Genomic DNA, 15,700 nt, shown 5'->3' on the forward strand with positions numbered 1-15,700 from the left:
AGATTTATACAAATGAATTAATTACAACCATCACATTCAATATTAGGTCCTAACCACAAATCAATTTGATAGTCACAAGTCATTATCATAAAAACAAAAACATTATTTTCCCTCAAGAAAAAATTAAAAAACCACCATTTTGTCTTGTGCCTCACAAAAAAAAAAAAAAAAAAAAAAAAAAAAAAAAAAAGAGAAGGGAAAACATGTAAAAAAAAATGGATTCTTGATTTTGAAGAACTTGAAAATGGGAGAGTGACTTTCCAACCTACAAAATAGAAGAAAGACCTCCATTACACTTTCCCCCTCCACCCCTCCATTTCTCTTTCTAGCAAGAGGAAAAAGGAGTTGTTGATTTTCAAAAATCAAAATGGGTTCTGGGAGTAGTCGTTTGGGGTCACGTTCAAGTCGTTCAAATCGAACAAAAAGAACATTTGCATCCATTTTTATATGTGGTGCTTCTCCATCTTCTCGTCGTTCAGCTGTTGAGGTAAAAAAAAAAAAAACCCCTTTTGGTTGTTTTGTTTGGAAATGTAATGTAATGATGGATTGTTTGTTTTTAAATTTTCAATTGCAATTTCAAGATTTGTTTTTGATGGTGTGGTTTTGGTGTATTGGGATTATTTTGAATTTTGGTGATATACCCAGAATTTGATTTATTTTTTTTTGGATAGCCCTTTCATGGTTAATTTTATATTATGATTTATAGGGCTTATTTTCTAGCATTTCTATTCAATTGAATCAGGGAAGATTAGTGTTGCCTCAGGATAAAATGCACAACATGGAAAATGGGTAATGAAATTGCTAGAATTTCTGTTTTTGATAATTGTGGTGTCGGGCTAGCTTGCACATATCTCGACTAAGTCCATGGGATACCTGCTTACCTCCCACAAATACAGGTATCAGTTTGCTCGTCAACCAATGCTGGGACAGATGGGAAGAAATCACCTAATGTTTTGATTCTGGCGCTGGATTTGAACTTAAGACCTCATAGTTCTTAGTCCACTTTATTGACCACTAGGTTGCGCCCTTGGGTTCTTGCTAGATGTTTTGGCTAATGAGATAATAATCAGAGAATTGGTATTGTGAAGTTTACTTTGATAGTCTGTTTTGGCTTGCTAGGAAGGAGGATGGTCCAGAAGGTGGGGAGAACTGGAACTTATATTGTGTATTAGGTTTCCCTTGATGAAGTTTAGATGCAGTCATCGGAAACAAGGATATTAAAGGGTTTTATTTATCTGAACAACAAAAGATTGTGTACCTGAGTTTGAAGTTGACATAGCATTGTGCTGTTGACATTGCTACTTTTATGTTTTCATGATTCTATGACATCAGCGGTCTAGGATTAAACTCATGAGTAATGCTATAGAGAGATTTTGTTAAGTCGATCAGATTGGTTTCACAAAGTGATCTTCTCTACTCTTAGATCTTAGGTTGCTAAAGTAGAATTCCTAGCTATAGTCCATACAATAGTGCACTTCCGTCGTTGCTTGGTATTTCTCATTGTCATCCGTGCTTAACCTCATTTTAAAAGCAAATAAGAAATGAGTTTAGTAAAGAAATTGACACTGATGCGACCATTTCAATTAAGGTGTCTTTCATTGCTACCAATAGTATGGATATCAAATAGTAGTCAGCAAATATGAGAATCAATCTAACAGCCTTTGAGGAATCTCCTGCTGCAGTTATCTAGATTGTGGGAGAGTAGAGACTTCGGTGCTGAATTATCTTATGTGAGTGGGAGGCTCTGTTTCTTATAGGTATGTTTGGGTGAATTCACTTAAATTTCAATGTCTTACTCTAAGGCCGTCAGGAAAATTCTTGATTCTATGTAAAATAGTGGTATTTCTTGGTTTATTTTTCACATGTATTGTCTGTACTATATTAGATATCCTACAAATTCAGGTTGATTTTTGTTATTTACTAACTGTGTCATTCAAGTATTTACTTCATGCTCTTTTCTATCTTGAAAGAAGTGTTTTAATCAAGTAACGGGCTGATATTTTTGGTCTTGTATTCTCATACAGTCTCTTAAGCTATGCACTTATATTTTCAACAAGACGTTTGATGTAAAGTCGGTACTTTAGGTGTTTAAATTCAATTCATATTTTGTATTTGTTACTCTGTAGATGGAAGAAGATCCAGCTGAAATGCTGGTGGATTCTGCAGAACATGCTGACACTGGAAAGCTCCAAAACTCTGAGAAGGACCCTTCACCTGATCTTATTCCCTCCCAAGCTGAACGCGGAGCTTCATCTGCAAGCAATCTGGTAAATAGTGAAAAATCTACATCTGTAGACGCTTCAAGCAATGTTCAGGGAGGTAATCGAAGAGAAAACTCAACCAAAGACATGGAATTAGTCACTCAATATAATCCTGGACGTAAACGTGGTGAAACTGCTAGTACATCTCGGGATGACCGATCATTTCGCTATCCACTTTCTTTGAACAGAAGGGCAGACGATGATGGTGTGAATAATGTCGCCACTACAGTGAATGTAGATGTCTCTCAAGTTTTTGCCGGTTACTCTCATTCTAGCAGTCCATTGTCTCATGGAAATGGAGAGTCTTCATCAAGTGAAGATTTTGTTGCAAACCACACAAATGAAATTCTTATCTTCAATAATTCTGATTCTGTATCAGTTCTTTCGGATTCTTCAGTTACGCCACATTTGGTGGGAGATGATATGCGTCAGGATACACCACCTTCAGGTTTCGAATTTCTGGTGTCAGACAGGGAAGAGGGTGTAAGAGATGGAAGTGCACTTCATGTTGACATGGCGAATGCCTCTCCCACTTTTTTCTCTAATATTCCTGCTGAAATTCGTAGTCGTGAAGCAAGACGGAATAGTAGAAGACTTTTTTGGGATTCTTTTTCAAGGAGAAGTCCTAGGAGGCGTGCTGATCCTCGTAACTTCCGTTTTCCAAATGATAATTCAGACGATATTGCATCTCATGACAGGTTACTGCTGGACTTTAGTGATAATTCCCTTCATGAGGGGTCTGGAGGAAATTTTCCATCAAATGGAAGTCGGAATGAACGGCGACGGCATTCCAGATCTGAGGTGATGTAATTTATTTTATTTTTTCTGCAGTGGGAAGTTTGGTTGCTGCTCGACTAAATTCTGGTTTATCTCTTCACAGATGTGGGAAAGACTTCCTGCTGGTCTTATTGCTAGTGATCATCGAAGTGCCACTTGTCCAAGTGGGATTCACACAGATGGCCCATGTTCATGTGAGACAATTTTAATGAGTCGAGAATCTGGCAGTCGTGCAAGTATATCCCGAATAGTTATGCTTGCTGAGGCATTGTTTGAGGTAACTTTTCATGATGCAACTTTTTTAGTTTCTTTATGGCTTCTCCACAATGTTTAATGGTGGCGGATGTAGAGCATGGTTTATGGGTTCACAGCGACTCATTAGCTTTTGCATTTGTGAACCCAATTACTATTGTAGATTAACTTGATGTTGCAGTAGGAACCCATAAACATCCGCCTCTGATGTTTGATATGTGGAACAGTTTTGTCCGTTAAATGCTCAAGCAGTCCATTGTTTGCTCATAGTTTGTGCTCCAAGTGCTTGTAAATCTTATTACTGCCGCATACACAATCTTTTGGGATGTCCAAAAGTTGATAGTTCCACCACGGGGAAAAATTTCTCCGGGACTTAGAGATAGGTAACTCTGAACGGGGAAGACACTGTTTTAAGCAGTATTGTCAACAACTCATTTGTGGCACGCTTAAGCCCTGAAACTTAAAGAAGCTCAGGGGAGGGGTTTTGCCTCACTTAGGCGGTACTTTAGTGTAGTCAAGGCACTAAGGCGTGCACCTCATTTCCCATAAGTTTTATCTTGATTAGGCACTAAGGTGTGCACCTCATGATTCTCCTCCCACTTCATTGACCATGATGATCTCACCCTCAGGTGCAAAATTTAATTTTTATTATACTAAGGCGTGCACCTCATGATTCTCCTTCCACTTCATTGACCATGAGGGCCACACCCTCATAGATGTTTGATCTTTTATAATATCCCATAATTGTGCATTTCACTTCAAAGAAGCATGTGCTTGCTAAGCCCCATTTACCTGATTGCTTTTTTGGTCTCTTTCACTTTTAAAAGATGGGTTTTGGTAAATGCTGGCATCGTATGAAGTACCAACAATCAGCTATTTCTAACAAATAAATTTACCATTGTTGATATTATTGAGCGCTACAAAGTTTTGTCTTTTTCTTTCTTTGTTGATAAGTATTGAGTGTTGTAGAGTTTGACTGTTTGAATATATATCTTGCTTGGACCTTCTCAAATAACTGTTCGAAGAAAGCACTAAATTACTGTATGAGCTTTATATAGAGCAATTAACATAAAAATATTATTACTATTATTATTATTATTATTACTCACTACTGCTTACATTGAAAGAAAGAATGTTATTGGCTGTCAGGATTCTTATTTGGGCCCAAGAGGTGGACATTTTTTAATTTTGAGCAAGAACTAAAGAACGCCATTTGAATTATCTAATAAACATCTCTTTAGTGATAAATATATAGCATGGTACATTCCATTCAGGTCTTGGTCCATTGGTCCCTCCAAAAGACTGTAAGTTGTATCTCTATAAAATTGTACCATGTTGTGCGTCTTTAAAAGCTTCCTCTGTAAAGGGCACTGAAGTGGGATAGAGGAAGCTAGTGTATGTTAGATAAATATCTGCCTTAAGTCTGCTTAATCTGTTGCTAGAGTGTTATCAAAAGCAAAGCCGCAAAAAAGCTCTAAGGTCCATTGGTGCTTTAATTCAAAAAGGCGTAAAGGGAGAAAAAAATATAATTATGTATGGTCAGTCCAAGACTAATAATTATAAGCATGAATGACAATTATATGAACAAAGAAATTGAAAAAAGATCATGATAAAGTGAAATATCAATTGTTTAGTGTTACCTCCTCAAAAGAGGCTCATTGGTAAGGAAAAGTATGCGTTAGAACTTTGATGGCGACACTGAAGCGCACACTAAGCGAGGGAAGCGTTCAACACGTTTTGAGCCTCGCTGCTGCAGGGCTTAAGCATGCCTTTGACAACACTGCTATACATAATACTCAGTGCTTGTTATGTAAACTTGTTAAAACCCTTAATTTGCATGTTTTAGAGATTCATTTATGTTTTCTTTCTTTGAAAGAATCTCATGTTTTATCTGTGGTTCTCATTCATTATTGGAAGTTGTCACTGTTTGACACTAACGACAAATTGCAGGTACTGGATGAAATACATCGTCAACCTATGTCGTTGTCCTTATCTGTGCTATCACTTCCAGCTCCTGAGTCAGTTGTGGACTCATTCCCAGTGAAGAGTTACTCAAAACCAGAGGAAGTAGATACTAGCAACAATGTTTTACAGTAAGTTTCTCCATCCCTTTGTGTTTTGGTAGGAGAAATGAAGAGATAGGATGAAAGCTGTCTCCTACTTTGTCCTGGAGCATTTTCCCTTTTGTCATTTGAAGAGAAAGGTGCTGTTTGCTCTATTTTGTTTTAGTAATGCTGGAATTAGTTATGCATATGTATTATTTCTCATCCACTGTTTGGTTTGGTGTATTAAAAGGCACTTTTTTCTTTTACCATGCTTATCCATGTATTAATAGCCCTTGTATTACTAATACCATGTTTTGCTATGTATTAGTTATACATAAGCTGAAAATCCTACCAAACAAAGGATCAAATAATACAATGTCTAAAACATATAGTCCTTTGCCTATTAGAAGTACTTCTCTGTTTATGGACACTTCCTTTATCATGGTTTTTTCAGTGTCACCTTGATGCTTTTGAGTTAGGTAATGTAAAGAAATGAAAAACGAACGAAGGAGAATTAATGTTGCTTTGTACAGAAAGCATTTTGTTACTTGTGGACTATTTGTTCATTTTTCATTCTGTGTACCTGTAAAATTGTGCATATTATGCCCCCATCTCATTGTCATAGACCCTTTTGGCTTTTTAGAGATGAATGTTTGGATTTGTTAGGCATTGGAGTTTGGTATAAATTGTTTTAAATAATATTTGCTATAAAACTAATTGGAGAAATTGGTTTAGAAGATATCACATTAATAATAGCTTAGTATATAAATTTATATACCTGAATTGTTAAGACGGATTCCCTTTTTATTTTAAGGAAAGGGGTCAACGTTTTTCGGACGAACATCTATTAAGAAATATGCACTTATGAACTAATTAAAACAGTAGGTGAATGAAAATGAGTTGGAAGGAATGCATTATATCAAAACGAGTTAAAACCAGTCTGTGCCATATAAGTTATGACTTCAAGCAGTATATGGGATTTGGTTCTCTTTTTCTGGAAACTGATGTGATGTAGTTGTGTGGTACTTTTATATGACAACAAGTTACCGCTCTTTGATGTTTTAACTTTCATCATTTGTAGGTGTCACATATGCTTGTCTGAGTACGAGGAAGGAGATAAAATACGAGTTCTACCTTGTCACCATGAGTTTCATTTATTATGTGTGGATAAATGGCTCAAAGAGATACATGGGTAACATGAAACTGCATCTATCTCTTAATTTACATTCCATTACATTAGTTATGTTCTCTCATCACGGCAGAGAGAATGGTACTAAAGGAGGAGACAACACCTTTGTCCTTTACTAATATGGTGTTTTTCGCAGTGTATGTCCACTTTGCAGAGGAGATGTACGAAATGGTTTCGTTGACGGTTCAGTTTCTAACTCAGCAGCACTTCCTCTTTGAGGTATCTAGTATATACTGGGGAGAAAGAGAGGGGAAGAGGGAAAAGGAACGCCTCGCTAAAACCTGGCTCCATAATTTGTTGTTATGAAACAAGAGATTTTGCTATTTATATAGTATCCTATGACTTCTGGAGGGATACTGAAGGCTCCTCTTAACGGTGTTTATTTCCCGAAGCATCTTGAGCTAGGAAGGGTTATATCACCTATCGGAGCATGTTGAACACGGAAGGATCAATTCCCAGTTTTCTTCTTTTGCCTTTACCTTATTCTCAACACAGTGTGAGAGAATAAGGGGCCCTCTTCCTTTTCTTCAGTTTCGACGTTGCCCCCATACAATTTTGTGGAGAGCTTGTACAGATGTATATGGCAGCTTTCGCTCCGCAATGTACCCTTGTTGTGTTGTTGATGTTAAGAAGGCACATTTTAATGTTCATTGAGGGAAAAATTACAAATGCAGATGCCACTGAACTTGGTGGTGGCCTTAGGAAATAGGTGAATTTTCATATGGATTCTCATTAATAGATAGAGATATATATGAAATAGGGAAAGTTCCAAATCTATTTCTATAATATTATATAGTAGAAACTTTCATAGCAAAGATCTGGCTTGTCTGTCTTGCCTGCAATTAAAATTCATTGTTTTTTTTGTTTGATCATCTTGAGATGATATACATAATATACATATCTTTGCTAAGGTCATGTCAGCAATCATTTTTTTTTTACATATTCCCTTCGTTCTAAAAAGAATGATAAGATTCGAGTACAAGGCTTCAATTCAACACTGTTTAATTAATGTCCAAGGGATTTATGTCCTAATGGTCAATGATGTATGGTGAAAATCAGGGAGAAAATCAGGGTTTATTTCCTAGCAAAGTTAAAGAGAGAAAAAATGCTAGTTAATTTCTTCGTATTTGGCTAAGTTTTAGTTAGCAAAGTTACTATCCCCCCCTCCCCCTTATTGGTGGGGAATTAGCACATACTCCCTCCGTCCCTTTTTAGTTGTCCACTTTAGAAATGGCACACAGATTAAGGCAACAATGATTAGCACAGTGAAGTTACAATTGTACCCTTATGACAACTTTTCACTTCAAAATTACAACCACTTATTTGAATTAAAGTGAAATAAATTGGAGGGAAACAACATACACTTTTACAATTTTCAAGAAGTGTAAATAAGGGTATAATAGGAAACAATTTGTTGTCCTTTCTTGATTTGTCAAAATGGACAACTAAATAGGGACAACTAAAAAAGGAAATATGGACAAGTAAATAGGGACGGAGGGAGTAATATTCAGTAAAATAATCGAGGTGTTGGCTTGAACACTCATGTGCCTGAATTGAAAGCATCACTAGTTTATGTTTTGACCAAAATAGCAAGGGGCACATGGAATTCCGTGTGAATCAGCAAGAACCACCTTAAAAGGCTCATTCCTGGGCTATTTTGTTATTTTCTCATAATATTTAGAAATATGATTTTTGAAAAGGTTAAGAATTGTAATGGTAGAATAATTGGAACAAAGATGATTTACTCATAAAATGGTATACAACCAATAATGGAAGAAGAAAACAAAGATATTACTCATAAAATTGCAGCATAAAAGTAAACAGAAAAAACCATCCAAAGATGATTTTTTTACATTAATGTTTAAACACATCTTTAAGGTTCACAAATGGAATAATATATCTTCTCTTTTTGAGCCAATAAAATAACATAGTTGGCTACTATTAACATAAACTGTAATAAGCATATATAGTCCACAAACTAAAGAAGCTGATTAGCTCTCAGCTTTCTTTCTTTCTTTCACTGTCCACCAAATGAAACTCTCTCTTAAACATCAAAGAAAGGATTATATTTTAGTCCCTTATCAATGCTACTATTAACATAATGTTGACCACCATTCTTCAAGCTTTTGGTTTGTTCAGAATGAAATGTGTGATGATGATGATCTTGTTGAGGAGCAAAAAGATTAGGATGGCAATTTTCATCATCATAATCATCTTCATCAAATGTTGTCCATCTTTTTGAGTTTTGCTTCTCTTCCCTGGTAATTACACCTTTTGAGTTTCCTCCTCCCATTTCTCCAACATGGTTCTTGTATTCCTTTCTTACAACATCCAAAACGATGTCTCCGTATCGATCACACCATGTTCTGAAAAAGTCATCAAGGAAAAAAGAACAGAACAATTAATCTGATGTGATAATTGATTTTGTCTATGTTGCTCGGACTCTTCAAAACTAGTGCATTGTTTTAAGGATCCAACACGGGTGTAACAACGTTTTCTCTGAGTCCGAGCAACACTACCATGTGACACAACTTTTGAAATGGTTAGTATTGAGAACAAGTGTGCTTACTTAGAGAAGAACTTTTTCAGATCAGCCTTGTCAACTGGTAGCCTAGTTGAAATTGCTTCAATCTGATCATCTCTGATATATGATATCACATTAGTTAAATCCAATCTATTCAACAATAGATAGTAATAGAACAGTACTACAACAAAATTATACAATAGTCAAAGTACAAGAAACAACAGATAATAACAGAAATAGAAGGACATGAAACTCCAAGAGTAATACTACTACGACTACTAGTATGGAGTACTAACATAAAGAAAATGTTATTGGCTTACGTTAACTCAACGCTTGCATTTTTGGCACCAAGTTCTGTTTGAATTCTTGATAGCTCTTTCTTGATTTTGTCTCCTAAAACCTGAAATGTGCAACAAAACAATAATAATTTCAGATTATGATCATAGATAAGTTTTAGAATCTACTTTTCTTAACGAATGGATGTGTATGAATGAGACCTTATCGACAAAGAAATCTGAGGGGGCGCCATTAGGATGCAGCTTTATTTTGATCTGTTTAGTATCCGGACCTTCTCCGACAGGTTCATCAACAAGCTGGCCTAAGTAAGTTCCACCGTCCGACTTCTCATCAAGTGACAGTGGAACTGTTTCATCCTCAGAATCATTCCTCTTCCACTTCTTGAATCCATCAAATCCCCACTGTTTCTTCCCTCCTGATTTCGACTTTCCTTCAGATTCTGGCTCACCGCGACGTTGATCATCAACACCAAACAGTGCCTTAAAAGGTTTCTTTTGCTTCTTCACTTTCACAGGTTCATTAGGCAAGCTCTCCACCATCAAAATAGACTTAGTTTCACTGTCTTTTTCCCTCAAATGAGTATTCCAAAAAGGGTTCTCTGTCGACACTCCCAATTCATTTCTCTCGGAACAATTTTCACTAACTGGATTAAGTATACCTCTTTCCTTTTTGGATGATGCAAAGCCAAAAACTGAAGCAGCCCCTTTGATTTGCAGCTTAATAGCTGAAGAAGTTTGCTTTTGCTTATCTTTCGAGCTCGAAATTGAGTTCTCTTTGCCAAGATAAGATTTTTCATCCTTCAAATCTATAACAGACCACTCATCATCTGTAGTTTCTCTCTTTGATCCAACTACAACATGTTTTGCCTCAATCTCAGCTCCTTGAACTGCTAGCCTTTGCAATAATGGCCTCTTTGATGAATGATACTCTTCCTCTGATATACATTTTGCATACAACAACTCCTTCAAGAAGATAACACCATATAAAAATTTAAGCTTTACAGGAAAAATCAAGAATCTATAAAAACAAAAACAACCAAAAGAACAAAGAAAAACCACCCATCTCCCAAAAGCTGAAATTTCACTTTAATGTGGAAAATGTACAACAACGACAACGTACCCAGTGTAGTCCAACAAAGTAGGGTCTAAGGAAGGTAGAGTGTACGCAGACCTTACCCTTAGATATATGTTGTTTTCGATATACCCTTGCCCTTACATGAAAAAACACAACAACAACATACCCATTATAGTCCTACAAAGTGGGGTCTAAGGAAGGTAGAGTGTATGCCGACCTTACCCCTAACTCAAAGGTAGATTGTTTTCGATAGAACCTCATCTCTTACATGAAAAACAACAAAAGAAAAATCCCAAACCCCTAAAAGCTGAATATTTCAGTTTAATTTGGAAAATGTACTTAGAAATAAACTCCTTCAAGAGGAACAACCATTAAAAAAGGTCAAGCTTTACATGAAAAAACAACAAACGAAAAACCCCAATTCCCACATGATGAAAATTCAGTTCAATTTGGAAAATTACAAATAAATTGAGCTATCAACACAATCACTCCACAAATTTCAAGAATTGAGACAAAATGAATCAAAAAAAAGAAGGAAGGGGGAAATTCACCTGCAAGAAGATCAACTTATCCCTTAAGATTGAAGAATGTTCATAATCAGCAGGAGACGCGATAAGCGTATCGAGAAGATGTGATCTAAAAGCAGAAACTTCAGATTCAGCCAAGATCCCTTCTTTAAAAAGCCCCATCAAGTTAAGAATCTGATGAAAAGATTCTTGTTGCCATTTAATATTATCCGATTGCTGCTTCGATAACCTCTGCTCAGCAGCTGCAATCGCGGGTATTCGCCTTTTCTTGAACGGAAATGGAAGAATAGTTTTGCAAAGAGAAGTAATTGAATCATGGAGTGAGCTATAGTATGTTGGTGTGTATGAATAAACCATTCTTGAAAATTAAAAAATAAGTCTTTTTTTCTTTTCAATGAGATTTTTTATTTGATATGAGAATTTAACCTATAGTTTTTTTGTATTTAAATGTGAATTCTTTCTTGTGTTTTTGATTTGATGATGATGGTGAAAGGCTTTTTGTTGAGGTTTGAAGAAGTTTTTTCTCAAACGGTCAGTGGAAAAAACTAGCCGTTGGGAGTTTTAAAACGTTGGGATATAACATAAAAACGGCGACGTTTTCATTTTTCTAGTTTTCATTTTTTTTTTCTAGTTCCAAATTAGTGTTATATTAATTAGGATTAACAACACTTTTAGTGGTAAGTGTTTATTCATCTTTAATCAAATGTCTCGGGTTAGAGTCGTACAAATTTGAATTTAGTGGGAATCAATGTGTGTATTGGACACTGGATGCGAAACCAAAAAAACACTTCTAGTTCCATTTGTTATACTCCTTCCGTTTAAAAAAGAATGATCTAATTTGACTTGGAACGAAGTTTAAGAAAAGAAATAAGACTTTTTAATTTTGTGGTTCTAGATTAAAATTATGTAAATGTACCAAAATGCCCTTTAATCTTGTGGCCTTTTAAACATATCACGTGGAAAGTTGAAGTTAAAGTGTTGCCAAAAAAGAAAAGGGGTCATTATTTTTGAAACAGACTAAAAAAGAAACTATGTCATTCTTTCTGAAACGGAGGGAGTATGTAAATACTAGTTTTAGTCCTTCTGATATTTAACTAAATATATTTAACTTTTAGTTATTTGATATGTGCACTTAATTATTTGAAATAATAACCATTTTAACATTTAATTACTATCTAAATCTATGTTAAGATTTATTACACAATATTCCACGATATTTTATTTTGAAAATAGCCTATGGCTTTATTTGTTTTTATTAAGATTAAGATATCTAAATATAAATTCATATCTGAATATTACGGTGTGCATTAGAATTAATGTGTGAATCTTGAATGCAGATCTACATAATTAAGATGTTGCATGAAGAATTAGATATGAATAATAAGTAATTAAGTTCTCAAACTTCTCTAGTAACCAAGTACTTGATCCAAATTCCATGATACAATCTTCTTATTTCAAACTTCATCTATACAAACTCCACAAACAACAACCGTTACTACGCCTCAGTTCCAAACAAGTTAGGGTCGGATATATGAATCCTCACTTCATGCCTCGTTCCAAACAAACTGGGGTCAACTATATGAATCCCGATTTCTTTATACAAACTATGCGCGATACATTTTTTTCAAGTGACAATCTCAATTCTGCAGCAAGGGCAACATGCATAATTCTCCAACCATGGAACCAAACAACATGAATGGAATTTGTGGTCACATTGCAAATGCATTAGGTTATCACCAACCTTGAATTGGCCCAAGCAAATGGTGCATTCTTCATTTTTGATATCGTTCCATTGCTTTATTACCCTGCTAAATGTCTTTATCCCATTTTGCTTCAGTCCAGACATCTCTTTCTTCTGCAGAGTATTTGATTCTACTTGCCTGTCTTCGACATCCTTGAATCTTTCGTCTTTACTTCTAGTCCTGTTTTCAATAAACACAACGAATAAGTATAAGCTCACTGAGATCCTATATGTTGCTCGGACTCTCCAAAATGCTGTCGTACCCATGCTGGATCCTCCAAAAGCAGTAAAAAAGATACTGCTTTTGGAGGATCCGACATTTGAAGAGTCCGAGCAACAAAGCAGAGATCACATTAACAGAAAATGTTTTAACAATCACTTGGTTGTTGGTATGGAAAAACTTACACACACCGGTATCTATACCGAATCAATAGATACATGACATGTACTTCTTACATACAAATTATCACTTGACCATGGTTAATCTCACATATTAGTTCGGTGTAAACATCCTGTGTGAGTATCCAATAAGCAATGGAAGCCTTAATCAACAAAATATTATAAATGCTTGAACATCCAAGATTTCGATTTATCCTTTAAGTTAGAGCAAAAATTTGAGCAGATTCAGTCCAGTTAAGGGAAGAAAACTAACAGACAACGCAAAGTAACGGCAGCTCACTGCAAACAGCGAGCAGACGATAAATCTTCACTTCCACCCCCCAAAAGAGAGTGGTAAAATCAAAATTTTGACTCGTGACTACAACAACAACTACGCCTCAGTGACACATAAGTTGGGGTCAGCTAGATAAATCCTCATTTCGTCATTTAAGCTCACATCATATCATTATTGTGGGCAGGAGAAACAAATTACCAAAATGCAAAACACAAAGTTCGTACCTAGGTGGAAACGATTGTCGTGAGTAAGCTTATAGGAATGATTGGATTTCACTTTGTTATATGACAACACACCAAGGTAAGTTCAAAACAAGATACTTATGCCAACCCCACAAGTTACAATTCTAAGGCATCAAGAGGCTAACTTTCCCTAAGAAAACACCATTTCGGGCATTATATCAAAAAGACCAAACCACTGATTTCACATGGAGAATGACAACCCTGTAGAATTGTTCCGAAACTCATGCCATGTTACCAGAAAGTTGACAAGTAAGAGTGAAGTAATTCTACACATCATATAAATACACACCATCTCTGCTCACTACAGAGGTAAAAAAAAAAGAACTCCTCAGTTAGAATGGACGAAACTTAGTTAGTATCGAGACATGTCAAACTCAGTTATGCATAGTTCAATTCGAGAGAACTATCAAGCTCAGTTATGTATAACTACCTGAAATTGAAGCTAGCTATACCTATGAACAGTTAGAATGGACAGAACTTGTTATCCTCCTCTCATGCATAAGTCACTTGCGGTTTGTCCATTAGTTTTACCTTTTCTTTGGTATCATTCCATTACTCGAACTAAATCGTTGACACAAGGGATCTGTTTAGCTAAAAAACTCAGTTTCATTTTATCTCGAGGAAGGGAGAAACATCATTCTTTATATTAGAGTACAAGTAAATGCTCTCCTAACAAGACATATGAGCAGTGAACAGAGAGCGCTTTCCTTCAATGGGCTCTATGCAGTGCAAATTCGGATTAGTTCATCCAACGAGTACCGGATACTAACACACGAATCTCTGTAATACAAGCAAAATATGCTCTCCTTATTAGATTTTGAAGTCATACGAGGTAAAATCTATTGGGATACTAATGTAGGAACAATTTACCTAAGTTTATGCAATTAAACTAGCAAATGAGGACAATTATCTATAGAACAAGCTGAAAATTACCTTCTTAGCTTGTGATCCAATCTCTGCTTGGCTTCTCTAGCTTTTTCACCTAAATCCTCATTGTTATATCCATGGCTTCCTATACTTCTTTGCTCTATCTGCTCATTCAAATGCAAAACACAAGAATATATACTTAAAAATTCATTATTTCACTCAATTTACATCAAAATTCTCCAAAAAGGTAGAGGTGAAAGTTTGGGGGTGGGGTGGATGCACAGAGGCGGATCCAACATTTGAAGTTTATGAGTTCCCGCAAGGTCTATAAGTACTAATATACCATAATAACTGAGTTCACATTCAGATATAAAAAAAGAAAGCTACTAGTTCACGTGAACCCATAACTCGTACTCTGCATCCACCACTATACTTATAGTGGCGGAACCAAAATTTTCACAAAGGGGATTCAAAATATAAAAAAAGTAAACACACAAGATCCAACATTTGAAGTTTATGGATTATGCAACAACTATAAGTTAATGTATATCATAATAGCTAGATTCTCAATCAAATATTTATAGATATTCAGTGAATTCCTTAATATACAGGATCTAAGCAAAAGTTATTGGTTCACGTGAATTAGTACCTCATACTCTACACAATCAGAATTTTCACTAATGAGATTCAAAATATAAAAAAAGTAAACATATAAAGAAGGGGGGAAATTCAACATCAACTATATAAACATTAAAGACTAATTTTTGACTAATATAAAATGTAATTTTTCGACTAAGGACAAATGAATTGTTGAGTAGCATACCATGGAAGAAGCAGAAGGGGCAAGTGAATCAAATGATCTGAACTGATAACCCCTTTTTGCAGTACACAGAATTCCAACAAATAAACCAGACATTTTACATTTATGATTGTGATTTTAGCAAATTTTGGAGAAATTGAAACAAAATTATGAACATGATATTTATGATTTTTGTGTACAAGATTTGTCTTTTGGGATGTTGATTGGAGAAAAGAATTTAGGATATGTATTCCAGCAAAGATGAAACTTTAAGAAAGAACAAAAGAATGATTGTGTAACAAAAAAGCTAACGTGTCTAAAAACAAGAGAAAAAAAATGTGCACCATAATTGCATAAAATAAAATATCAGACACTTCAATTCGATTTTAAGTTGACCTCGTAAACACACAAATTTTATATGATATTGAGTCA

At 35.4% G+C, this 15,700-nt stretch overlaps 4 protein-coding genes across 6 annotated transcripts in view; 1 reads left to right on the forward strand and 3 right to left on the reverse strand.

Annotated features, from left to right (window-relative positions):
- LOC125824558 (metallocarboxypeptidase inhibitor-like) overlaps positions 1 to 4,477 on the reverse strand; it is a 54,468-nt gene extending 49,991 nt beyond the window's left edge. The window contains exon 1 of the mRNA XM_049503960.1: positions 4,471 to 4,477. The gene's annotated coding sequence lies outside the window, so the exon portion shown is untranslated. The remainder of the gene's footprint in view (positions 1 to 4,470) is intronic.
- LOC125824498 (uncharacterized) overlaps positions 214 to 15,700 on the forward strand; it is a 263,589-nt gene continuing 248,102 nt past the window's right edge. For 2 of the 3 annotated variants that reach the window (XM_049503890.1, XM_049503889.1), the window contains exons 1-6: positions 214 to 487; positions 2,127 to 3,062; positions 3,142 to 3,315; positions 5,241 to 5,383; positions 6,417 to 6,527; positions 6,661 to 6,773. In XM_049503890.1, the coding sequence (XP_049359847.1) occupies positions 368 to 487; positions 2,127 to 3,062; positions 3,142 to 3,315; positions 5,241 to 5,383; positions 6,417 to 6,527; positions 6,661 to 6,742 (1,566 nt within the window). In that variant the 5' untranslated portion in view covers positions 214 to 367 and the 3' untranslated portion in view covers positions 6,743 to 6,773. Of the gene's footprint in view, positions 488 to 2,126; positions 3,063 to 3,141; positions 3,316 to 5,240; positions 5,384 to 6,416; positions 6,528 to 6,660; positions 7,320 to 15,700 lie in introns of those variants that run through there. The other variant, XM_049503887.1, reaches the window with a different exon arrangement.
- LOC125824497 (uncharacterized) lies at positions 8,514 to 11,409 on the reverse strand. The gene is made up of 5 exons (XM_049503886.1): positions 10,971 to 11,409; positions 9,546 to 10,307; positions 9,369 to 9,448; positions 9,094 to 9,165; positions 8,514 to 8,890 (listed from the first exon to the last, which is right to left on the reverse strand). The coding sequence occupies exons 1-5, from the start codon at positions 11,301 to 11,303 to the stop codon at positions 8,569 to 8,571; spliced, it is 1,569 nt and encodes a 522-aa protein (XP_049359843.1). The 5' UTR covers positions 11,304 to 11,409; the 3' UTR covers positions 8,514 to 8,568.
- Positions 12,302 to 15,541, reverse strand: LOC125824546 (uncharacterized RING finger protein C57A7.09-like). Its single transcript, XM_049503948.1, has 3 exons — positions 15,293 to 15,541; positions 14,536 to 14,633; positions 12,302 to 12,868 (listed from the first exon to the last, which is right to left on the reverse strand). Exons 1-3 carry the CDS (start codon positions 15,383 to 15,385, stop codon positions 12,571 to 12,573), a joined length of 489 nt encoding a protein of 162 aa, XP_049359905.1. The 5' UTR covers positions 15,386 to 15,541; the 3' UTR covers positions 12,302 to 12,570.

The sequence above is a fragment of the Solanum verrucosum genome, unplaced genomic scaffold (assembly GCF_900185275.1).
Source record: "Solanum verrucosum unplaced genomic scaffold, falcon-dt-bn FXZP01000022.1, whole genome shotgun sequence".
In the NCBI taxonomy this organism is placed as follows: Eukaryota; Viridiplantae; Streptophyta; class Magnoliopsida; order Solanales; family Solanaceae; genus Solanum; species Solanum verrucosum.

Excerpts from the sequence above, each read along its gene's own strand:
- LOC125824497 (XM_049503886.1), bottom strand. The coding sequence starts at position 11,303 with ATGGTTTATTCATACACACCAACATACTATAGCTCACTCCATGATTCA. Across the intron at positions 9,449-9,545 it reads CAGATTTCTTTGTCGATAAG|GTTTTAGGAGACAAAATCAA; the intron begins GTCTCATTCATA and ends TGCACATTTCAG. Across the intron at positions 9,166-9,368 it reads AATGCAAGCGTTGAGTTAAC|AGATGATCAGATTGAAGCAA; the intron begins GTAAGCCAATAA and ends ATCATATATCAG.
- LOC125824546 (XM_049503948.1), bottom strand. The coding sequence starts at position 15,385 with ATGTCTGGTTTATTTGTTGGAATTCTGTGTACTGCAAAAAGGGGTTAT. Across the intron at positions 14,634-15,292 it reads CCCCTTCTGCTTCTTCCATG|ATAGAGCAAAGAAGTATAGG; the intron begins GTATGCTACTCA and ends TTGAATGAGCAG. Across the intron at positions 12,869-14,535 it reads TTGGATCACAAGCTAAGAAG|GACTAGAAGTAAAGACGAAA; the intron begins GTAATTTTCAGC and ends TATTGAAAACAG.